Source organism: Henckelia pumila, chromosome 3 (assembly GCF_033568475.1).
Source record: "Henckelia pumila isolate YLH828 chromosome 3, ASM3356847v2, whole genome shotgun sequence".
Taxonomy (NCBI): Eukaryota; Viridiplantae; Streptophyta; class Magnoliopsida; order Lamiales; family Gesneriaceae; genus Henckelia; species Henckelia pumila.
The window spans coordinates 191,153,322-191,180,033 of NC_133122.1; the positions used below are offsets into that span (position 1 = coordinate 191,153,322).

The 26,712-nt window shown below is 33.4% G+C and overlaps 2 protein-coding genes across 4 annotated transcripts; one reads left to right on the plus strand and one right to left on the minus strand.

Annotated features, from left to right (window-relative positions):
• The first annotated feature begins 6,995 nt into the window (after positions 1–6,995).
• On the plus strand, positions 6,996–14,557 carry LOC140891140 (cellulose synthase A catalytic subunit 2 [UDP-forming]-like). Its single transcript, XM_073299463.1, has 14 exons — positions 6,996–7,933; positions 8,479–8,674; positions 8,770–8,954; positions 9,038–9,137; positions 9,223–9,406; positions 9,986–10,252; positions 10,581–10,926; positions 11,098–11,235; positions 11,757–11,882; positions 11,989–12,201; positions 12,280–12,553; positions 12,697–12,887; positions 13,137–13,487; positions 13,761–14,557. The coding sequence occupies exons 1-14, from the start codon at positions 7,847–7,849 to the stop codon at positions 14,343–14,345; spliced, it is 3,243 nt and encodes a 1,080-aa protein (XP_073155564.1). The 5' UTR covers positions 6,996–7,846; the 3' UTR covers positions 14,346–14,557.
• Positions 14,558–17,442: 2,885 nt separating this feature from the next.
• Positions 17,443–25,240, minus strand: LOC140891141 (uncharacterized). 3 transcript variants are annotated; one of them, XM_073299464.1, is made up of 13 exons: positions 24,523–25,240; positions 22,281–22,359; positions 22,106–22,162; positions 21,708–21,763; positions 20,688–20,916; positions 19,768–19,854; positions 19,614–19,688; positions 19,437–19,520; positions 19,286–19,350; positions 19,017–19,209; positions 18,838–18,926; positions 17,855–17,969; positions 17,443–17,700 (listed from the first exon to the last, which is right to left on the minus strand). In XM_073299464.1, the coding sequence occupies exons 1-13, from the start codon at positions 25,101–25,103 to the stop codon at positions 17,659–17,661; spliced, it is 1,752 nt and encodes a 583-aa protein (XP_073155565.1). In that variant the 5' UTR covers positions 25,104–25,240; the 3' UTR covers positions 17,443–17,658. The 3 variants fall into 3 exon arrangements, with proteins under 3 accessions (XP_073155565.1, XP_073155567.1, XP_073155566.1); XM_073299466.1 differs by lacking the exon at positions 17,443–17,700 and adding an exon at positions 18,709–18,753 and having other exon boundaries at positions 17,875–17,969; XM_073299465.1 differs by lacking the exon at positions 17,443–17,700 and adding an exon at positions 18,477–18,552 and having other exon boundaries at positions 17,878–17,969.
• Between the last annotated feature and the right edge of the window lie 1,472 nt (positions 25,241–26,712).

A 26,712-nucleotide genomic window follows, 5' to 3' on the forward strand; every position in this document is an offset into this window, starting at 1 on the left:
TTATTATATATGAAATAAGCTGCTTTAATTAATTATAATTATGAAGAAGTAATTAGACTAGTCTAATACTACTAATTAATTTCCATATTGCTCTGAGGGTAGCATATTGGCAGTGGGCAAGCCACATATGGAAGTGGTTTGCAGGTTATGGTTCATATTTGGCCAGCATTGTTGAGCCACCAATATGATCTTCCCGCAGCATTCTGGACTTATATCCAACTTCCCCTTCTTCAAACTATTGATAATCTCAGCGATGCAAGGCCTGAATTTCACGATGGCTGTCAAGCATCCTATCGCGTTTTTTTCACCCGATATTTCTTCCGGTATTTCTCTGGTTGAGATGCCGGAGCACACCAAACATGTCATCGTGATCACCAAAATTACCAAACTCTTGTTCACAACCATACTTCTCTTCTTTTTTTTTCGATTGTGTAGTACGTGAGATTTTGTGGTGGCTAGCTAACTCGCTAGAAATATGTTTTTTTTTTTTTTTTTTTGCGATGAAAGGTTTGAGAATTTGTGGTGGCAAAGGATGGAATTTATATAGGGGGCGTCGATTATTATTTTTGTTCATTTGTCGTGATTTTAGTTAGTTTGTGACATTTAATCTTCTATGATATGATGGACTTGAATCAAGGGATTAGCATTGATCTCGAATTTCCCTTTGATGGATCATTTCAATCTATTTCCTAATTTGGGCGGCGCTACGGTGTTATATATAATTCCATGATTAATTGTGTTGGTGTCGATATTGCCACATGATCCAAGGGATTTAATTTGTAATCCCATTGACTGTGGGATTGTTTGTATTTTTGCTCTGTTGTATTAAGCAAGTTTCGTGTTTACGATTTACTTATCAGTTGCTCTTTTAAGAAATTGTTTTGAGTAGATCAATAGTTGGAGATGTAAAGGTTTGGTTTTTAATTTTTTCCATTTCTAAAAAATATGTGTGATTTGAATTGCAATTTAGTAAGTTGATTTTATTTTTATTTTTTTGACTTTTAGTTTGTTAACTTGTCAAATTTTGGTTTCGCGTCTGTAGTAACTTGAATTATTTTGAAACAAAAGACCTCCAATAATTCAAAATAAGAGGGAAACAAATTGATTGTACTTAATTACAATTGAGCACGTACGCCTCGTGAATCCGGTATTTGCATCTATTTCATTTCGAGTAATACTATAGTTACTTATAAAATTGTACGTCAATTTTTATATCATAAAAAATTCAATACAAAAATTTATTTATCAAATCTTATTATATATTGAATACAAAATATCACGGAATAATATCAAAATTAATCTCAAAATATAATTGCAAATCTGACAATATATATTCTTACTGTAAATATCATTGTATGTTATGTTTAATTTGTTGCAACTTTATCAATATTCATTTCATAAACAGGACGACAAGTTGAATGGGAATGTGAAATAATTGTGGCGACTAATAAAAACATCTCATCGTTCAGTATCAATTCAATACTTCTTAAAAATTAACAATATTCGAATGAAAATCAATACACATATAGAAGATGCATGTGTATATTTGGAAAATCGCAAATTTAACCTAAATGTTTATCTTTTCATGATTTTAGAAGTATATCGAAACAATTTTTGACTCTTTAAGTCTTTTGTTTTGAAATTTTAATTCATTTTTCATAAGACTATTGAATATATGTCATTATTTATATTTATTTTTTTTATTAATCATTATTTATATTTCCACACACATATTTATATTTATTTTTTTTATTAATCATTATTTATATTATTTATAATAATTTATTACAAATATTTATATGATTTATAATCATTCATGTATATATGATTAATAAACTCTAATATATTTATATTATTTATAATAGTTTAGGTATATTTACCGGTTGATGAGTTTGAAAATTGTATATTATTTAATTAATATTTATAATGATTTATGTATGATATTTTTTCCTATAATTTTTGCCCTTTCTTATTTTGGACCCATATGAAAGCTCTAGTTCAGTGTAGTCGGTGGAAATTTCAAAATGGAATAGCCCATCAGATCGGCTAACCCCGTCGTATAAAATATATGGGTTGTGTTGCAACCCCGCTCCACCTAATGTTCCAGCAAGTTATGGGTCAGTCAGCCCCTAGGAGGGTGTCTAAGTTGATGAAATAGGAGAATTCTTGACCATAGAGTTTGATTCCTCATATCAACATTTTTTTGGATTAATATGTCACACAGGGCTTGTCTAGTGTGGTTTACCTAACTAGCGTAATTTGCAAGCTATTGCGTTAGTCCGAAGATTTACCCAGAGCACACCAAAAAATAGCGACAGCGGGTTTTCACATCACAAAAAAAAAAATTATGGGTCAATCAGTTTCAACTCACCAAATTACACATAAACTTGATTCGGTCCATCGAGTTATCTTGTCATATCACTTACAAAACGGAATGAGTTGTTTATTTTTCAACCCACTAAAAAATGAGTTTATATATCCTTTAACCCATTTTAATATGTCTAATTGTAATCATCCCGACGCCACATGATGATTGCCCAAAATAAGCAGAAAACGGTTCGTTCAATGAAAGTGGGTTATACGCGTAAAGAAAGCTATATATTTTTGTTATTGGAATGGAATGATTTGGATCCCACAAGAATAATAGTGTCGTTTGGTATTATGGACAGGCAATTATATGTTTTTATTAATTATAATATGATATTTTCCAAATTATAAATTCCATTTAAACCTTTTTTTCCCCTCGTTCTCTCTTTATTTATGGTTTTTTTAAGCCGCTTATTTATTTATGTATTTGAATAAATAAGAGGCTTAGTTCTTTCGAATATCATTAAATGCAGCTAAAAGCAAATTCACATTCATATTTGTGGTATGGTACGTTATTTGTCCAAAATTTAAATCTAAGTAGTATGCTAGTTTTTTTTTTTTTTTTTTTTGGAAAAGTAGTATGCTAGTTAGTAGTGTTAAATGTTAGAAATATTTTAAAAAAATAACTTGATCGAACTAGTTTTTTGAAAACTAACTATCTCCAATCAAATACAGTACTAGAGAATGTTTATTTTCAAAAACAAAAAAAAAGTTTGGCCAATGTATTTTGCTAAGTATCTCGTTTAAATATTTTATGGGAGATTAAAATTTCAAGAAAAATTGATGCAAGAAATTAAATAAATCGATTAAAAATAATGGGATTTGCCCCTTAATTTGCTCCCCTGTTAATTGTTATAGACATGCCATGAACTTCCAACCAAAATAGATACGCAGTCAGAGACAAAGTGATGTAATTTTAAATTTTCAAATTGTCATTTCCATCAGCAATTCACAAACATACGTGATAGGTGCGTAGTAATAATAAAATCAAAACAAAGTAGAAATTTCTAACGGTCTTCTTGTGATAAAATCAATACCCTTCATCCATATAACAATAATCCAATTAATTCATATAAAAGTATTAAATTATAAAATTTATGTTAAAATTTAGTTAATTAAGTTTAAAAAATTGCAAATAAAATCATAAACATTAAAAAAAGTGTATTAAGGAATAGATATTTTGAGGTTTTTCTGAATAAAATGTTTTTTTTAAGAAAATAAATTGTCTAAAAAGTAAAAACTATTGTATTCCAACGTTCAAAAAGGTGATATTTATTTGCATAACATGAATGATGTTTACAAACGAAGTAGGAATCACATTTGTTTGTTTTGCATTAAATATATATCGATAAATTAAAGCCAGTATATATGTATATATGTATATGTATTTATTGCAATCAGCATGGAGGCACACGTGTAGGGCAATCCAAATTTGACTAAAGTACAAGCATATGTACATAATTAGGCTTTTGGAACATGCACCCATATCAAAAGATTTCAAATGATTTTATTAAAAAATAATAATAACAATAATAATAATAATAATTAATAAAAGATTTCAAATGATGGTCTCTAAGTGGTTCTCGAATTCACGAGATAGAATAATAATAATAATAATTAATAAAAGATTTCAAATGATGGTCTATAAGTGGTTCTCGAATTCACGAGATAGATGAATGTTTTATGTTTAATTGATAAATAGTCAAAAGTTCGATTATCTTTATCAATATTTTTTGGATGAATCGGGATTTTTGAATATGATTTATCTGATTATTGCATTAATTCGAACGAAAATATGTAACAGTTAAGACTATCACATCGTATAAAAAACTAGAATGATTAAACTTTTTAGTTTTTTAATATCTAGTAATTTTGTGAATTGATGCTAATTGTAGTTAAAGAATTGTTAATGAAAAATTTTATCAATATTTTTTAACTTTTTGGGATTGTATTTGGTTTTGAATTTATTTTTAGTGGTAAATAAGTATAATTGTAGTGTCGGTAATTATGGAGATGAATTTGAATTTCATTTGCGTGAGTAATCAATAAAATGAAATACATTTAAATTCACGGATTTCAAAATATTTCATCCAAACACAATAGAAATTTATAATACACCCGAGTTTTGTGTATTAGGTGCAAATTGATAAGATATTTTGAGAAAATTTATACGTAAATATTTTTGTAGTGCATTTAATCCCACACATTATTAATTATATATAACAATAGTACGTAAACCTAAAATGGAGTTCACCTCAACATTTACTGGTTTAGTCTAATAATAACCATATGGGAAATCTAATAATAACCATATGGGAAACTCATTGGATTTAATAATATTTCAGTATATTTTATTTTTTGTTTTTAGTTGTTTCTTGCAATACATTAATTTAATGTGAACGGCAATTACTTATATAAAGTGTCTCTCTTCACATGTTAGAGTTACACGAAAATTTACATCGTACTTGGAGACATTTCTATTATTTAAATTGTAATCAATTAATTAATTTAAGTTTCAGCTAAATAAATTATTATTTCATGAGTACGTCTTTAAATGAACGAATTAAGTAAATTGCATAATTAATTGACATATATAATTTATCGGGAATACGCTAGCAAAAAAATTAAGTTCTACGAGAACATCAATACATCATACATCTACCTACTCTATCTTATGTTCTAATATCGAGGATTCTCTAAAAAGTCTCCTATCAAAATTGCATTTTCTAATCCACCTTTCCAAAAAAAAAAAAGAACAAAAAAAAATAATATTACGGGCTTTTTTTATTTTCTTTAATAAAATATATTTTCGTTTATTTTTTTATGTTCTTCTAGGCAAAATACATCGAGAGTAAAAAAATCGTTACTAAAGAAATCAATCACATTTTCATCAACTTGCATGTTCATATTGAATTCATGTCTATTTTCTTCTTTCAAACAAAAAAGTTTTATACTCCCTTCGTTCCAATTATATTGTCCATGTTTCCTTTTTTATTTGTTCCAAATATATAGTCATATACCATATTTAGTATTTTTTTTACACTTCTTTACTAATATACCCATATTAACTACACTTTAAAAATTGTGCAATCATTTTTTAATACATTAAATAAGGATAAAATAAGAAATTTATATAAAATTTGCTTTCCCAACACATTTTTCTTAATCTGTGTGAAAATCCAAAGAAGATATTATATATGAAACGGAGGAAGTATTATTTTCTCATTATTGAACTTGGGATTTACTGCTTCATTAATCATTATCGCAACTTGAAATAGTCAATTTTGGAAGAAAAGAACGTATTCGAAGCATCAAGATGGGGGCAAAATTTTGTCAAATTTTATTATAGTTTTTTGTTTTTACCTACACATGCAATATTAATTTTAGTGTTTCGTGCCTCGTACTAGTCGACTTTAATTTAACCCTAGGTGGCTACTGCCAAAACCCTAAAAACAACTGCGGCGTAGACAACAATAACATTTTACTGTAAATAAATATTGTGATTTGAGTTTCACAAACAACAGAATAAAGTTTTGGAAAATTAAGTTGACATTCTTCAATCTCCATTATTCCTCACATCACTAGCTAGCTCCTCGTATATTAATATCTCTACCAACGTTTCAAATATATATTATTTTTTGCGCTAAATTATAGATAAATTAGCCAAAAACAATGAGATTGAAGATATAATTGGTTGACAAACATTTTATTTTAATTAGACCCGCAACTCTTTTTTAAAAATTCAATTAAAGTTCATTCAAGTTAAAATATCACCTTAGGAATAGTCTCATATTCATGTTCCTTGTAATAAAAATATTAATCTTCGTTAGTGGAGAGAATTATGGTGAAATTATTTCAGATTTAATATTTTTAATCTATTTCTTAGGTGCTAAGAATTTCCCCAATACCATGTATTTCTTGATACACAACTTTTCCATCAGCAGTCACGGGTTGCAAAGTCACCTGATGTATATGAAGACTGAAAAATAATGTTTTGATATATAAATAATATTTTTTTTATTAATCGTGTCAGATATTATTCTTATAAAATTTACATGACTCTGTTATTCTATGGGTGTGTTTGAATGTAAGATTTTATCTAGTCTCACTTTTTTTTTTGTCATATTATTTATCCATATTTCAATTATTTATCTCACATCAATCAAATCATTAATTATTTATCTTACATCAATCAAATCATTAAATTTAAATTACTATATTACCCTTTATAAATAATATTATTCATATTTTACTAATTATTAAAATAATAAAATAATAATTTACTATTTTTTATAAAATATAATCAATCCAATCAAACAAACTATATTAATATATCAATCAAATCAAATCATATATATATTAACTATCATTTCTTATTTATTTTTTATTACAAAATATTACTTATCTCTATATTATTTATCTTATCACTCACTTCAAACGGATCCTAAATAAATTATTGTTTTATTTTTCAATGAACAAATTAGATTTTATTATTATTTATTTTATCCTTTCAATTTAGAAAAAAATAATTACTCGCACGCATTCAGCTTTTATTACTAAGCAGTCTACGCTAACGCTAGTTCCTCCAATGAAAGCTAAAAAGTGACCACCTCCACCACCACCGCCCCCGCCTCCACCACCCGCCACCGCGCACTGGGGCCCACTTTTTCACACGCATTTGAACTTTTATTATTACCGTAACCGTACTCTCTCCTTCCAAGCCCACCCACCACTCGTATTTACTCCTTTTCTTTCCTCTGTTGTGTGTGTGTGTGTGTGTGGTGTGGTGCACTTTTCACCTCTCTCATATTCATGACTCCTACTCTCAAAAGTTCATCAATCCTGGCCATTTTGCTGTGTTGCGTTGGCTTGAATATAATCATCATTCTTACACTTGTTTAAGCAAACATTTTCGAGAATCTCCCTGCCTTTTGCGGTTTCTTTACTTTCCACATTATTTTAATACAACGATTTCTTGTCATTTCCATTTCTTTTTTCCTTCCTCTAATTGGGTTTTGCTTTATATTTCGAGTGCTTTTTCCTAATGTGGGGGTTTGGTTTGGTACTTTGGTGTGCCTGCTGTCTTCCAATGGGGTCTACACTATACACTCAGTGCTCCAATACTCAAATTTTAGTTAGAAAGCTAGTTTTTTCTTCGGTCATTGTATTGCAAGGTTGAATCTTTTTGTTGTTTGTGTGCATTGAAAGTTAAATCTTGGTTGTTAAAAGTTTTCTTTTCCTTTTTCTGCTAATTTTCTGCCAAACTTAAGGTCATTGCTGTTGATTTTTCACTGTAAGGCTCCGTTGTTTGGTGGGTTGTTTATTTGATTTTTATTATCTCGAAAGTTTAATTTTTTTGCCCGAAAAGTTGGCTCTTTTACGTTATGCCAGCTGTGTTCCCGCGTTAGAGAACATGATTATTTAGCTGGTAAGTTTTAAAGAGTGGGCGATTTTGCTGGCAAACTTTCTTGGTGGAAGAATGGTGATGGATACAGGAGGAAGACTAGTCGCTGGTTCTCATAATAGAAATGAATTTGTGCTCATAAATGCTGATGAAATAGGCAGGGTAAGTGTTTTGACAAACTTCCTTATTTTGGTCATATTTTACATTCTCATCTATTTAATTTTTCCGTAAGCTTCTCCATATTTGGATTATACTGTTATTAATTCTTGATTCAATCCTGAAATGCTGTTTTCTTGCTTGTGGGGATGTTTTGTTGTTTCGCAGTGATGTTATTGCTACTGTTCCTCGCCATGCATATGGGATTCTACATTATCATGGGAGCACATAAATATACCTAGCTATTGTTTGAGTTGCATTTCTTGCATAGTGGAGCACGCTTGTTAAATGTCAAAAATTAATAATTTGATTAAGTTTATCAAATACAATCGGAATAACTTTTTTTTACCAGCTGAACTTTCGTAGTAGGAGTTTCCAAAACAACAATTGGGCACTCAAAATAAGCATTTTTGTGGCGTCATTATAGTTTGGTCTCCAGGGTTTATTTTGAAATTTTTATTCCACTGAATGAAAACCAAACCATAGTTGTTGCAAAGAAGGATTTGAAGAAATGGCAGTGAACCTATTTATTATGTTCTGTGATATTCTAGATCAAGTCTGTCCAAGAACTAAGTGGACAAAAATGCCAAATTTGTGGGGATGAAGTGGAGATAACTATTGACGGGGAACACTTTGTTGCCTGCAACGAATGCGCCTTCCCTGTTTGTAGGACTTGCTATGAGTATGAGAGAAAGGAAGGAAATCAGGCCTGTCCTCAGTGCAGAACCAGATACAAGCGCATTAAAGGTGACTTTGTAACCATATTCACTTGCCATTGGTGACTAGCTTTAATCTTCTTTGATTTGATGAATAAATAAATGATTGGAGCGTCAGTATTTCAGGTAGCCCAAGGGTTGATGGTGATGAAGAAGAGGAAGACTTCGATGATTTGGAATACGAGTTTGATTGTGGAGATATTGAGGTTCCGGGCTTTAAAAAAAGAGCTCATACTCGATTAGCCTCATCCACAAGTCATGACTCATCGTCCCAAGTTCTTGAAATCCCTCTCTTGACTTATAGTGAAGAGGTGTTTAAAAAATTATCCCCTTTTTCTATTTCTACCTCAAGATTGCTGCGCAGTACATGACTTTTTGTCTGCTAATTTTTTAGGATGCTCAGGTTTCTTATGATCATCATGCTATTATAATACCCCCATTTGTCAATGATGGGGATGGGATACATTTTTCGTCTCCTGGGGCATCAGCACATCGTTGAGTCATCTCTTCTATACAGATTTTTTTACTTCAGATTCTGTGAGTGTGCGCATGATTTTAATAGATACTTATGATGTACAGTGCCATCCCGGCCTATGGTTCCAGAGAAAGACATAGCATTATATGGTTATGGAAGTGTTTCATGGAAGGATCGGATGGAGGATTGGAAGAAGAGACAGAGCGAGAAACTTCAGATGGTCAAACATCTAGGGAATAATGATTCTGAGGACTTCGATGGGAGTGAATTGGACCCTGATTTGCCTACGTAAGCAAAATCTTCTCTCAAAATATGCCAGTAGCTTGTCCCATGTTTATGTTCTCTATTATAGATTATGGAAGCCTGATTGCTTTTCTGGCTTAAATCATACACTATTTGTGAAAGGAAGTGCCTATAAAATGCACCAAGAACTATGATTTTACTCCATAAAGAGTTCAGTTGTTTGCGTTACTTGTAATTTGACATCATGTGCTGCCCCTTCATGCTTGATTCTACTTTTGGACTCTTGAAAGACGTAATATGAAGTAGAAGCTTGCTCTTTTTGAAAGGAAGAGCTGTGTGATCATGAATAGCATGAGAGTTCTGTTTCAATGGTTAAGATATGTATAAATAGAATCTTTGGATATGTCTGTTGCACACTGTTTAAAATTTTCCTTGTAGCTCGTTTTATCTGGTTGTCATAAAGATTTCGCCAATCCATTACAATTATTATCATTATTTTTTGGTTTGAATGGTTTCCATAGCTGTTTCCTTTGCATTTATCTATTTTGTTCCTTTGAAATATAGTCATGTTTGTGGAATTCCAGAATCTGTGTTTCATTTCTTACTTTGAAATCTCTCTTGTAGGATGGATGAAGGCAGGCAACCGCTTTCAAGGAAATTACCAATATCTTCGAGCAAGATAAACCCATACAGATTGATAATTATACTTCGTGTTGTGGTTCTTGGGTTTTTCTTCCATTACAGGATTCTCCATCCAGTTCCTGATGCATATGGCTTGTGGATGACTTCAGTTATTTGTGAAATATGGTTCGCTGCTTCATGGATACTTGACCAGTTTCCAAAATGGTATCCTGTTGAGCGAGAGACTTACCTTGATCGACTCTCACTTAGGTGATTCTTGTTTTAAACGAACTCAAAACTCGATTTGCCTTCATTATTGTTGTTGCTGATCATATGCACTTGAGCCACCTGACCACTTGGAAGATTTGAGCCTTGATTTCAGAAGAAACACCTCTCTCTCTCTCTCTCTCTCTCTCTCTCTCTCTCTCACACACACACACACACACACGGGAATACCCACAAGTAGGCTAAATTTTGTTGGTTTTGTCTCATCTGATCTCATGATTTCACTAGTATAATATTTTCCATCCCTTAAAACTGATCAACCACTTGAATTCTCTTATTTGTTATGACACCTGACTTTTCTTTGGTTTTTTAGGTACGAGAAAGAAGGAAAGCAATCAGAATTAGCTGACATAGACATCTTTGTCAGCACAGTTGATCCAATGAAAGAACCTCCACTGATTACCGCAAACACAGTTCTCTCTATTCTTGCAGTGGATTACCCAGTTGACAAAGTGTCATGCTATGTATCCGATGATGGTGCCGCCATGCTTACTTTTGAAGCTCTCTCTGAGACATCTGAATTTGCTCGAAAATGGGTTCCCTTCTGCAAGAAATTCAACATCGAACCACGAGCTCCAGAATGGTATTTTTCCCAGAAGATGGATTATTTGAAAAACAAAGTCCATCCAGCATTTGTGAGGGAAAGGCGTGCTATGAAGGTATATATCTTTTATAATTGTATCTATAATCATAGCAAAATAACCTGACTAAAACAAGTACATGCCTGCACATATGAACTGGTAAGTGACAGATTGGACCCTTCTGGTTCAATTGATGTACCACAAAATTTTTGTAATGGTATTGGCATATTTTCTGACTTGGGTACACAGAGGGAGTACGAGGAGTTCAAAGTTCGAATCAATCATTTGGTGGCCATGGCAGAAAAGGTTCCTGAAGATGGCTGGACAATGCAGGATGGAACTCCCTGGCCTGGAAATATTGTTCGAGACCATCCTGGTATGATCCAGGTCGGTGGTACTCATGAATCCTCTTACATTATGTAAAAATTCTTATGCATGATGTGTTCACCATGCATGTATTTTTGAGTTGCACACTAGGTAAAATCAAACCTGTACCAACTGATACCTCGGTTCTATGTGGAGATGATCTTATTCATAAATGCCATGCTGTTATAGAGAATCCAAGGATTTAAATTCTTAGTTCGTTCAAACTGTACTCGATAAATAAATTATAAAATCCTTTTCGATTGATATGTTGGAAACTTCGAACACCGTTAGTGGTTTCCTCTTTTTCTTCTTTTTTTTTTAAAAAAATCAATCTCTTATTGAGCAAAGGGTAAAAAATAACTAACTATTTCCTCTTTATTTTGTTGGTCTTGCATTAAGCAAATGGCTTGATGTGCGTTTAGGGCAAGATACATTTTTTTTTTTGGGTTTTTCAGATGGCTGCTATGCATAATAGTTTTTTGGTGTTAGCTTTGCAATGGGACTTAGTAGTTTCTATTTCCTGAATTTGCTCTTGATAACAGGTGTTCCTGGGTCATGATGGTCTTCGTGATGTTGAAGAGAATGAACTGCCTCGCCTGGTTTATGTTTCCCGTGAGAAGAGACCAAGCTTTGAGCATCATAAGAAAGCTGGGGCCATGAATGCTATGGTAAATAGCAGTTTTAACCTCCTTTTTGTGATCAAACTCCGTGTAAAAGCTAATCCAAATCTCTTGTTTGATCCAGCTTATTTCCTAAAATCTGTAAATTTTTCAGATTCGGGTTTCTGCTGTCCTATCAAATGCTCCTTATATTCTGAATGTCGATTGTGATCACTACATAAACAACAGCAAGGCCTTGAGAGAAGCCATGTGCTTCATGATGGACCCTACTTCAGGAAAGGGAGTTTGTTATGTTCAGTTTCCACAGAGATTTGATGGGATTGATTTTCACGATAGATATTCCAACCATAATGCCGTGTTCTTTGATGTATGTAGGCATTTTTGTTTTATTTGATGGTTTTTTCTTGGGCAGCGTGTAGTTACTGACGGCTTAAATTCTATATAGATCAATATGAAGGGTTTGGATGGTTTACAAGGACCTATTTATGTTGGAACTGGATGTGTCTTTAGAAGGCAAGCACTTTATGGATATGATGCTCCTGCCAAAAAGAAGTTGCCTAGCAAGACCTGCAACTGCTGGCCAAAGTGGTGCTGTTTGTGCTGTGGTTTTCGGAAAAGCAAGACGAGGAAAACAAAGAAAGACAAGATCAAGAAGTCAAAGCTCAGAGAGACATCAAAGCAGATACATGCACTTGAGACCATTGAAGAAGGGATTGAAGGTTGTAGTCTTTTTATGAGCAAATCATTGCAAGCTCTACTAGAGCATTAAGCTTTCGCTGAAATTTCTTGCCTTGTGGGGAAAAGAATCAATAAAATGACATTCACTCATAAATTCAATCAAATAATTTTTATTTTAATGCAGGTACTGATATCACAAGTCGTATTTCCCAAGAAAAACTTGAGAAGAAATTTGGGCAGTCACCGGTATTTGTGGCTTCTACACTGATCGAGAATGGTGGTGTTCTTAAAGAAGTTAGTTCTACATCACTCTTGAAAGAGGCCATTCATGTTATCAGTTGCGGTTATGAAGATAAGACCGAATGGGGAAAGGAGGTAAGCTGTTTGATCTACAATCTTCTTTCATTTACATATATGTATTGTCTCGTTTATCTTGAGAGAGCATCGAATATTGTGCTGCACTTTGCAGATATAGGTAAACTCTCAAAAGAACTCCATTTGTACAATTCTTAGTTGGGGTCTACAAATATTTTTTTGAAATACTGGTCAGGAGGATGTCTTATCTTTCAATGTTGTATTTATGTTTATTAATGAATTTGCTTTCTTATAATGAAATTTAACTAGGTTGGTTGGATTTATGGGTCTGTCACCGAGGACATTTTAACTGGATTCAAGATGCACTGCCATGGCTGGCGGTCTGTTTACTGCATGCCGAAGAGACCTGCCTTCAAGGGATCGGCTCCAATCAATCTCTCAGATCGTCTCCACCAAGTGCTTCGATGGGCTCTTGGATCAGTCGAGATTTTTTTGAGCAAACACTGTCCCATCTGGTATGGTTATGGAGGTGGATTGAAGTGGTTGGAACGACTTTCCTACATAAATTCTGTTGTATATCCCTGGACTTCCATTCCATTGGTCATGTATTGTACATTGCCTGCCATTTGCCTTCTCACTGGAAAATTTATCGTCCCCGAGGTATGTGCTATACTCCTATAATTAAGATGCTTTATTTTGGGGAAAATGGATAGGATAATATGAATTTCTGTGCATCGTTACATTAAACAATTTGAAAAACTGAGATTTTTTCTTTTTATGGTACAGAGATTCTTGAAATATAGAACTTGAGCTAATTATGTAATTGCTGTCATTAGATTAGCCCATTTGACCATCGAAGAAAAAAACCTGATTATTTCCCAGTATGTTAAGGCATTACTACTTGAGAGTTTTAAGAGTTGTTTGTGTTAACAGATAAGTAATTACGCCAGCGTCATATTTATATCCCTCTTCGTTTCCATTGCTGCAACGGGCAGCCTTGAAATGCAATGGGGTGGTGTTCGAATCGACGACTGGTGGAGAAACGAGCAGTTCTGGGTCATCGGAGGAGTTTCCTCACACCTCTTTGCTCTTTTCCAAGGATTACTCAAAGTTCTAGCAGGGGTGAGCACAAACTTCACTGTCACCTCCAAAGGGGGAGACGATGGACAATTTTCTGAGCTATATCTCTTCAAATGGACGTCATTGTTAATCCCACCTTTGACATTACTAATAGTAAACATCGTCGGGGTCGTGGCTGGAATTGCAAACGCCATCAACAACGGATACGAGTCGTGGGGTCCTTTGTTTGGTAAGCTACTTTTTGCATTTTGGGTCATAATGCACCTCTATCCATTCCTCAAGGGGATGATGGGGAAACAAGAGAAAATCCCGACAGTGGTCGTGATCTGGTCGATTCTTTTGGCTTCGATAATAACGCTCGTGTGGGTACGGATCAACCCGTTTGTTTCAAGAGATGGTCCTGTGCTGGAAATATGCGGGCTCAAATGTGATGACTGAGTTTCCAGATTGCATGATATATGGTGTGTCTATTCTAACATGGAGTTTGCATTCATTCTGTGTCTGTTTTGAAATGGTTTGGTTGATTCTTTTGAATACTGTTAGTGCCAGAAACATATCTAATCAAAATATCATTCTTTTGTTAATTAAACAATCTTTGAAGAATTTGTATATTTGTGTATGTTTTGGATTTGGATATCAATCACTTGATCAAGAATCATGTCCACTTCATGGATTTCTTCATGTACAAGTGTGTTTGTGTTATGTCTTCAAAACTAATTTTGAAAGATTTCTTGCCTTTGGGCCACATTACCATGCAATCGGTCCTTTCTAAGTAGTTAATTTGACCCTTTTTTTTATTTTGGTATTAGATCAAATAAATATTATTTAATACCAAAAAAAGGTTAATTTATATTCGTGTATCGAGTGTAAAAAGAATTAATAGATATCAATCAAGCAATCTTTTTTTATCAGTCATTTATGAAAAAATATTGTGTACTAGATTAATACATGCTGCTTTGGATGGATAATATTATTATTTATATTAATGACATTATTTTCACATCAAATATCGATCGAATAAATTCATCTTATAAATATATTCCCGTGAAATCTATGCACCTTCCAAATTGAGTATTGAATTTCGGAATGTATATGCTCCGAGGATCCGTTCATAATTCATATATATCTTGAGATGGAAAAAATCATGCTTTTCAATTGTTATTTAATATTGGAATTTAAACTGATTGTATATCAATTTAGTAATAAAATAATTTAAATTAAATTTATACAAATATTTATAATAACATACATAAACTTGGGTTGAAGTCGTGAGTCAACGTAGGAAGCTAGCTTCAGAAAAGCAAAGCAATGATTTTGATTGAACCCCAATCCAATCCATGTAGAATTAAAGTCAATGCCAATACCAATGCCGTAACGATTAAGTATAACCAAACACTGCAAATAATGCATACGTAACATATTTTCCTCTTATATGCATTACGCACTAATAGTCGACATAATTATTTTCTCTATACGTCGTCTTTTCAAAAACGTAATATTAATTGAAACCATTTTTCATAATATAAAAATGAAATTTAATGTCTATATTTATATTTATCCTTGTTGTAAACTGTATCCAAATTTACCTCGAAGATTTGTGTCAATTTTATATGAATTTAAGTAACTATCATTATTTTACGATGAGCATCCATCGTGTACATTTATGTGAGTACTGATCGAATGAGATAATTATACAATAAATAAACAGTAGTCGCCTAGACCGATGCTCACGTAAATATCACTGTATCCAAACACATTTATATATATTATTATATACATAAATTCGGAATGGCAGACGATGCAGCATGGTATGAAGTTCGTGGAAGCAACACCGCTGTTTCTTCAAATATAAACTCACACGCAGTCTCTCTCATCATGAACGCGTTTACTTGGCAGCTTCGTATCATATCATACAATATTTAAGCCACAAAAGTTAATTATAAAATTTCTAAAATACGTATAACCAATTAATATTTATCAGTTTAGTTTTGAAGTAATATTGAACATGATGGATTCATCCCAAGAACATTATTGCAACTTACAGGCGCAAGGGAAGCAAATTTCGTCGTCGCCAACGTTGCAGATTATGTACGAGTTGTTTGGAGAGTCATCAGACGAAGATGAATATGTCCCTATGAACAAGAGGAGAAAGGTCCATGCTTCGGATTTTACCAAGAAACTGCGCAGGTATCGAAGTATTCAGAATCTGTACAGGGTTACCAAGCCCATTAATTAAATATCAGTACGTACTCACATTTTGCTAGCTGTGATTTTCTAATTTTTACGACTAGCTTATTGATTTATAATCAGTATCCATGCAGCCTGCAGACTATAATATACGCATTACATATATATCGTTCTATGCATGGAATATTAATGTTTTCGATTTCTTATTTGGCTTTGATAAAAGTAATCGGCAAGTAATACCCAACGACCCAAATATAGTTTCAAAATAAATAATTAAAGTTCTATGCATATGCCCAGAAAGCCAGCACCAAAATTAAGATGCTATAATTTCATCACTTTAACACACTTGCACAAATCTAAATGAGGACTTGAAGAACAATATTTGTATCAAAAGCTCACTGTTTTCCTAATGCATGCATCGGAAAACCTGAACCTAGCTAGATCAGAATTCCAAGGATATATGTATATTTGAACAACGAACAATTATTGGCAATTGTATAGCGACTAGTATTATGAACTTCAATAGATTGAAACATCATAATATATATTTAAGGAAAGATGAATCTTATTAAGTCAAATGGGAGTACATTTGAAAATATTTGGTCGATGGAAGAGATATTCTCTTCTAGGTACGTGAGATTTTGTTCATCATCAGTTAATATAATGAATAAATATTGTGCATTCTTTCAGGCCTTGCATGCCGTGATCTACAATTTAACGATTTTGCCTTAGAATGTGAATTAATATCGATTTGATTTAGAGACTGAAATGAAAAAGTTCCATGGTTTGTTATAAATATTGCCACAGAGACAAAAACTCCTATGAAACCGTCTCAGGAGTTATTTTTTTGAGACACGTCTTTTAAATGGGTTATCCATTAAAAAATATTACATTTTATGTCAAAAATATTACTTATTATTATAAATATAAATAAAATTGACTCGTCTCACGAATGTGACCGTCTCACAAAAATGTTACCCATCGCCACAAGCTCCAATGTAAATCCCTATCAAAGGGTATAAAAGGCTCGCAAAACTATCATAATCTTTATCGTCCTAAAATAGTCAATAATGATATTTTCATTATCCAGTGACATGATCTCCATTTTTAAAATTTGACGAGGCTTCTAATTAATTCTTGTTACAAATTGTAAAATAATATATAACGCTAATGTATTCAAAGTGTTGTACATAATAATTATACATCCACGTAGAGAAATATATATAATAATAATAATAATAAAATACCATAACGCATCGGCCTTTTTAAAAAAGAAATAACCATAGTTTATTATAGCGTTTTATCCCTCGTATTCGTTTTCATGCATCAGAAAGCGCAACAAAATAGAAAAGAGTAATAATAACAGATGACCCAAATTCATTCATTCAAACATTTGGGTGAAATCCAAAATATAGCAGTCCAGGAACAATCACGATCCCAATGGTTTACGAATTCGACAAACGATTCATAGACATTGGTTAAACAAAGTACTTCCGGATCCTTGGGATGGAAAACCCACGAAGAGGGGTTCAATAACTCAGACTCTGGCACCAGGGAACCTTGATCAAGCTGCACCTTTGAATTTGGCATCATATTCATAAGGTTGCTGCAAAAACACGAGGTTTTATATCAGAAATATATCTTAATAAAATTGGCGAACCAAGAACTGAGAGCTGGAAAATCATGGAGATGAAAAGGAAGTGTCAATGGATTATTCTCCAACCTAAAATGGGACTAATTTGTTAAAACTAGGACAGTACCAAGAATATTGCTGAGATCAATCTACGAGCAAACCATCTTTTATGCATTGCTTGTTGAGCACGTGCCGATGCTTCCGCACTTTCAAACCTTAAATAGACATAGCCTGCACTATTCCTGCAAGTCAATTAAAAAAAATCATGAAACTGAGACCCGAGTTGGGGTAGTGATGGGAGGGAATGGGTGTTTTCAGCGGTCAATGTGCAAAGCTCAAACGGAACAAACTCAGCATGAATACAGCAAAACAACAAGGGGAATTGGAGAGCCGTAACATAAACACCCAAACAATCAGCATAGCTATCGCCTATCAATCCCCAAATGCAAATTCAAACTACATAAATCTATGAACTATGCATGCACCACAGTTATCAAGATAAAAGGAGCACCAAGGTCCGTGAGTGCTTTTTTACCGATTATATTTCTTTGAAACTACAAAAAATAAAAAATAAAAAAAAAAGAAAGAAAGAAACTGGATATTACCATACCATAGGAATGATTTATCAACCAAAACTTGAGCACATGCCACCCCTAGTGTTAATATAAATAAAAGCCGTCCCACTTTTTATATAAAAAAAATTAAAAAACAAGCATGAATAACGATCAATAGAGGGGGGATATGGGGACCTTAATTTGAAGCCTATGTTACGAGCTCATCTCATTTCACACATTTTGTCCAAAACTGCATTTCCCAATAGCAAGTCTAGATGAATGACAAGTGCAGTGAGCGGAATTTATTTAACAAATGTTTAGAAAATAAGTAAATTCAGATAATATGAAATTCTAACTCCTGTAGATTTGTAACACTTTGCCACCATTTTTTAAAAATAGAATATGAGTGATTTCAAATGGCACCTACCTTTGAAGTAATTTAGTAAAAGCTTACTGCCAAGTGCCACCTTACCTTGTTAAACAAAATGTTATTACACTTCAAAACACTGATGCATTGCAGGCCTATGCATGCATGGACAAATCACTAAATGCTTACTTGTCAACATGGATATGTTTCACCTTCCCATACTTGGAGCATTCTTCATGCACATCATCTCTAATGTCCAGATCAAATTCGGGATCTGTCTGCAATCATATAAAAGTACAAAGGATTAAGACAAAACAAAAATAGGTATGAGGATGCTCCAACCACCAAGAAGTTGAACAAATACTAACCTCAGCTGCAGGATCAAACATATTCTTCAACAGTAAACATTCACTAAGTGTCCCAATAGGTTCTGGAACCATGGAAACCAGTTGCGCAGGAAGAACTGAGGTGGGGAGTACTGCTGTTGGATTGGTAGGTAAGGTAGTAGCTTGTGAAAAAGTGGACCCATTCAATGCAGTAACTCCAAGGGGACCCACAACGCTACAAAGTGGAAAACTAAGTCAGCATCCAAATACAGATGAGATTAGTGAGATGCAGCATATAAACAGTTACAGACCTTGAAGCAGTACCACTGCGATCGAGCTTTTGCATGAGCAATGCCCTAGACTGAGCATTTAGAGCCTGCAAAGGTTGCACACGAGTAAACAGATGAATACAAGCACTTACGATAAACAAATATTCGATTATGAAACTCAGAGATCTCTCACCAAACCACCCCCCTCGTCATCATCAAAATCTGCTGTTTTTGCTCCGGAGTCTTGTACTCCAACATGGTCCGTAACAGAAGAAACCTGATATATTTACAAAGAAAGAGGAGATTGCAAAAATTGAAGAGGTTCAACTATCCGTGTTTATCAATGAAAACCAAAAGATTAGCTCCATACCTTAATGGTTCGACCAGCAATCTCCAGCTTCCCGTTCAGACTTTGTGCTGCCTTCGCATGTTCAAGTTGTGCAAACTTCATTTAAATAATACATAAAGTTCAGTGGATTTCACAATGACTCTTTAAAAGAAATCCACATCCAAAAAATACCTACTTGAATAAACCCGAAACCTTTGCAATGTCCTGTCTCTGGGTCTGTAGGAAGTTGAACAAGCTCAACAGGACCAAATGCTTCAAAAATCTAGAAAAAGAAAAGGCTATTGGCTGAACATCGTCGAAAAACAGAACAGAAACAAAGACAACACAAAGGTCTGATAACAAACTCAAAAACAAACAGATAAAAAACTATTCCATATCTCTCGGATAGACAATTTTTATAAGCAACAAACTAATGTCAAAAAGAATTTAAAGCTAGGCATACAGGTAAAATAATAATGACGAATAAAACAGTTCGAAAGGGAAAATAAATATATCCAAAGAAGATATCACAAACAGGGGGTGATAAATATAACAAATGCATCGCCAAAAAATACAAGGCAAAACAAGTGGCCTTCAAAACTATAAACATAAAGCTTGACTATTTTATCTTTTACCCCCAATGAATAAAGAAGAATTCAACGTACCTAGCTATAGTCTCAAAATAGTGTTCACGATTCTGGACAAAGTTAATCCATGCAAAATGAAGGTCATGGCATCTCAAACATTACTGTTGTCGAAATTAAGTTCCTAGACATATAACTCTATCTTAACTGGATTTGAAGTGGATTAATCTACAGCCGTGGCAATTGGAAGGCTACTCACTGCAGGGGCTAAGATCCTACACAATCAGTTGGAAAAACAAAGGTGCAAGAATAAGGCACAAAAATAGCTGCCTCTGAGATCTGCGCATCTAGTTTGTACTGGCTAATAAGTTTGAATAGTGCAGTTGCAGTCAAATTACATAAATGTTAAAGTTATAGTACCCACATCAATAATATGAGATATTAGCCAAAGTCCACAATTGTATCATTATAGAAGAAGTGAATAACAAACAAAAAAAGTGCAAAACGGGCTACAGCTCCAAGTGAGTGATACCTGTTTAAGCTGAAATTCTGTCATATTAAAATGTAAATTCCCCACGTAAAGCTTCCTATCCGTTGCACCATATGGTCCGACAACTCCAGAACCACCAGCAGAAGTGTTTGATTGAACAAGATTCTTTTCAGCCTCTGAAGGTTTTACCATAATTGGTTGTCCAAGAAACAGGTGGCCGGACAGAGCGATAGCCATCGGCACAGACATAGCATCATCAAATTCAACATACCTGTTAACATCATCAGTAATGTTAATTCAACAGATCTATGTACCAAAATTGCATGACGTGGATATTGGGCATACAATAACCCAGAAACAAATAACTGTGAAAAAAAACATACAGAATAAGCCAATCTAACAGAAATCGAAAGACATGTATATAAGTTACCAACCTAATCCTATCTAGCAGGCAAAACAAATAATTAAACTCAGACTTGGTCAGACACTATTCCAAAACCTTTCACTGCCTCTGACATGCAACAACATGGAGCTATGGAAGACACGCTAACCAACTTATGCTATGCTAACCAATTTATGCTATTAAACTTGAAATGAGAACTCTATAGTTACTTCCGGAGCCAAGAGAGCTTCTAATTATTACAAATTTTCAACATCGAGACCAAGAAATAGAGTACCAGATTCTTACAATTCATTTCTAATATATCTTTCTTACATTCTCACAGCCACTTTCCTGAAATACACTGTTCGAAAAATATTCTGAGGTGGTCAAGACTGGAACCAACTATAACAAGGGCAAGGCTCTCAACAACTATCAGCTAGAATATGCAACAAGTGACACAGAAACTCTCATGTGAATAACATATAAAGGCTGCAATGACTGGTACATTTTCTCATCCCTGAAGAACTGAGTACTAATGTGAAAATACTAGGTACAAAGTTCAACCGATATATGATCGCATATACAGAAATAAATTATTTGAGCACGTCAGATATCATTTTCTTGAAAATTCAAGGGGGGAAGAAGAATAATTAAACCAAAGTAGAAATACGGAGACATACCCAACTCCTTTTGAACGTCTTGAGTTTCGATCCATGATTAGTTTCACATCACTGACCTAAGGTCGAAAATGTAAACATAAGAATTACAAAAATTAATGAAGAAGCAGAATAAAAAATGAGAATAATATCTACGAAAGAAAATCATTAACACTACCTGTAATTGAACATTGAGGTGCATTAACTTAAAAAACAGACGAATCTCTAGAAAAGTTACTTTATAAATAAGAAATATGTAAATCATAATTCAACAATTACTGGCACTTTACACTTCATCACGAAGGAAAACAATCTGAAAATTTTTTTGTAAAAAAAAAGTCTATTTTTACAGACATAATTGGAAACTTAAGGAAATTCATAATTTCAAGATCAAAAATGTTTTGATGGAAAACATCACCAACCTTTCCTGCTTGTGAAAAGAAATTGTATACATCTCTCTCAGTTGCCTTCAGGGGCATCTGCAAAGAAAGATAGATTTCCAAATCAGGCCATCAGACACATTTAAATGAAGTAGTATTCAAAAAGTTTCAGTACAATGATCCTTGAGAAGTTGCCATTTGAAATCAAAGCTCGTACCTGATATGCAAAAACAGTTCTCTGGTCCCTTTCTGGATCAGCTTCAGCTTCCACGGCTTCTTTTTTATCCTTAAATCTCCTGCAACAAAGACTCAAAGTAGAATGAGAACAAATTCGTAGACAGGAAAACCTCAACTTTCCTATAAATGAATAATTCTTCGTGAGTCCTAAAATTGTTGAAAAAAATAATCTCAAACCCTTTCTCTACCTGTAGCTCAATTACTTTGAACCTACAAACTCCGTGCCAGCACCCTGAAAGGCTAAGCCCTAAATCAAAACACTAATAAAAAAAAGAAGGAAGAGTACTTATGATCTGATTTGCCAAGACGAGCACTTGGCCAGATACGGAGATATTATATGCACTTGGACTACCGGAGGAAAACTTTCTGAGTAATAAAAATAATAGATGGGCAACAGCTTATCACCACAAAATTCATAGATCATTTCAATTTTTTTAGAATGAAGGCAATGATAATGATTCAAAAACATTTTCACTGTATTGCCAACAAAAGCCCAGTAAAGTAAATTTCAGGACATCAGTTTGTCATCAAGAATAATATATATATATATAGAGAGAGAGAGAGTTTACTATGCTGCCCACCTATCATGCCCACCAATGATGTGGCACTATTCTATTGGACCTACAATTTATCACATCTTTATCACATCCAATAGAATAGTGTCACATTGTTGGTGGGCATGGTGGTGGGCATGATAGGTAGGCAGCATAGTAAAACTCTATATATATATATATATATATATATACATATATATATATATATATACATATATGTATATATATATATATACATATATGTATATGTATATGTTACAAAGGATTTGAACATAGTTTGCAACTACATGTCAAGAAAACCCTTCAGTTCATCTGCATTAAAAGAATTGTAGGATAAATATATCTATTGATGTTACAGGCAGGAAAATTTGTGAAGCCACTCTTATTCCATCGTATATAATGAAAGGTGGAAGTTATGGAGGAATTCTGCAATTTCTCTCCTGCAAATCCATGAATTAATATTATTATCAAAACTATACAATTTTCAAAGGTCGAGCTAAGAACTTAATCACAACACATCATATTTGGGTCAGTACAAAACACTGATATTCACTATTCAATTCCTGGTTCAGAGCAAAGGGAAGGCCACAAATATGAGCTAAATCAATTTTCGTCTTCGAGGTGAAGAAAAGGATGGAAATTGATACAGCTTCACCACAAGCATTGCAGACCTAAAAATTGAATGCATCATCGGTCAACATTGCAGCTCAAATGCAAAAATGAATCCCTAAATCCAGCTATGCAAAACATAAATACGCTGGAACTGCGAGCCAATCTAGAAGTCAAAAAACAAAGGAACACAACAGACCTTATCAAAATCAACATGTAGAAATTCACTTTCTTCTGTGAAGAAGCCTTCAAGGGTTTCCGCCTTATTAGCCCATTAAGATGTGCAAAAAATCCATCTACGATTTCAACCCAAGTTAGAATATTATATCCTCTACGCACAAAGTCATATTTTTTTCTGTACTTAAGACCACTTTGCGCATTTTCTTCATGTTTAAACTCTATCATAAAGCTGCATGTGAAGGAAACACTTCACCTACTTGTATATTTTAAGACCATTGAAAAACGAGGATATCCATCCATACACAGGTTTGCTTTGTAGTAAAGAGTTTTTAAGGGTCTACATCTTCTGGTTAAAACAATGGACCACAGAAACTGTGAAGAGGACTAAATAGATGATGACATCAAGAAAATAATCTGGTTAAAACAATGGACCACAAAATTTTGTGAAGAGGACTAAATAGATGATGACATCAAGAAAATAATCAGGATTTACTACATGTTTAAGATCATAATGTAACCATCCAATATTCAAATATTTCAAAATCGAATGCATCCACATCCACATCCACTGTCAAGAACCACCAAAATTTACACAGATGAAAAACAAGGGAAAACAGATCCATCAGTACCACCCACCGAAATTTAACAATGCCTTAGTGCGCAACCATGAAAATACATCAACTAATACACAAGCAAACACCAGGTCTCTTCCACAGTTAAATGCGTACGACATAAAATTAAATTTCTGAGCTCAAAAATTTTTCACATTACATCCACAAGGAAGAGCCAATCGCGTGAACACTGAAGAATGTAATTTAATCAGGGTCATAGCATAAGTACATTAAAAAAAATTGATAGAGAAAAGATTATTGACATCACCTGCTTTCATCACGCTCCGGCTCCCTCATCAACTCCCTCTCGGGCCTCTCCCTTTCACGGTCTAGCCTCGATCGGCTTCTACTCCTCCTGTCCCTGTCCTTCTTCTCCTTCTCTCTCTCCTTCTCTCTGTCACTCTCTCTTTTCTCCTTCTCTCTCTCCCTCTCCCTCTCCCTCTCCCTATCCCTATTCCTATTCCTTTCCCTGTCCTTCTCTCTATCCTTCTCCTTCTCCGTATCCCTAGACCCCCGCCTCTCCTTTTCTGAGTCCCGCTCTCTACTCCGATGCCTCGAGCTCCTATCCCTATCCCTATCCCTATCCCTATCCTTATCCCTGTCCTTTTCCCTTTCCCTTTCCCTATCTCTATCCCGATCCCTCCCCTTCTCTTCGCTCCGAGACTTCTTGCTGCTGTTTTTCCGATCCTTTTCTTCGTCAAACTCGTCGTCATCGCTCCTCTCTCTTCTTCGGTAACCTTTCTCGGTCTTCTCTCTGTCCTTTTCCTTCTGTTCGGGAACTTCCTTCTTTGACGAGCCGTTGGTTTCTTCCACTGCCTTCTCGAGGTAATCGTACTCGTCGAAATCCATTGAATTCGAATATTTGAAGCCGCTCGTAATGATGAGTCGATCGCTACGAGCCCTATGAATTGGATTATCGCTCGAAACCCTAGAGACCAAATTAGGGTTCTGCAATACGAGTGAAAACGAAGAAAGCCGGAATGATATTGGCAACTAAATAAATAAAATTATAAAATAATAGAAAATAGAAATAGAAATAGAAAATTAACTAAAATATCTCTTTTTCTGAAACAAAAAAATATCTGTTGAAAATATATATAAATATATATTATTATTTATTGTTGAATGTTGAAGGTTGAAAGTTGAAAATTGAGTTGTAAAATATTGAAAATTAGTGTGTGATGATGTAATTAATGATGTATTAATTTTTGACTAATCTCCAATTGAGATCTATAAATAGGTCTCTCCATTTGTGTAGAAAAACACAATTGTGAAGAGAGAAAAATTTTATAAAGTGTAGAATTTGATAAATTTTGAGTTTTTGAGTTTTTACTTTTTACCGTAAATTTTTACTTTTTCACAACACGTTATCAGCACGATCGCTCGAAGGTTCTCTATATTTTCCGACGCTCCAAAATACAAGAAGAAGTCAAAAATATTCAACAAGTAAGAATTTTAATTTTACTGTTTATATATTTTTATTGTGTATATATTAATATATAATATCATGTTATGAAAAAATAAGTTTTTTTCAAAACTTGTTATAAATCCTGGGAGGATGTTAAGACGACATCCCACACTCCCGGTAAGGGATACGACAAGTATAAAAGCCTCTAAGGTTTTTAAACAATAACGTGATATATATTTATTATGTATATATATATTAACTATATTAATATATAATTTCATGTTATTATATAAAAGGTTGTCTATGACACTGACCTTATAATAACGTGATATGATATATATTATTGTGTATTTATAACTAACCATATTTGTATAATCTCATGTTATTATATAAAAGGTTGTCTATGACACTGACCTTATAATAACGTGATATGATATATATTATTGTGTATTTATATACTAACCATATTTGTATAATCTCATGTTATTATATAAAAGGTTGTCTACGACACCGATCTTATAATAATGTGATATGATATACTATACCTGACTTTATACTAACTATATTGGTATAATTTCACAACATTATATAAAAGGATGTCTACGACACTGACCTTATAATAATGTGATATGATATACATAATTATTTAATTATGATTATCATTATATGCATTACATGATTATCACGAATTTTTATTCAACACATACTCAATTTTTTCTTTACCCCCAACGGTCACAAACGATAACAAAACGGCTAGTTTTTGCCCTATAAATATGTTCACTCAAACTCATTTTCAATCACACCAAATTCATTCTTTCTCTCAAAATATTTTATCCTCGGTTTTTTCGAAGATGAAGATGATGACATTTATAAGGATATTTTTCATAACGACTATGATCATCATGCTCACGAGTCTTTTACTCACCAGCGATTTTCCAACACATATTTTTTCTCTATTTGTATACGCACTTGTAATTTACGTTCTTCCATTTTTTTGTATTGTCATATTTATGGAAATTAACTAATAAAATGCATTGTTATTTTCTAGTA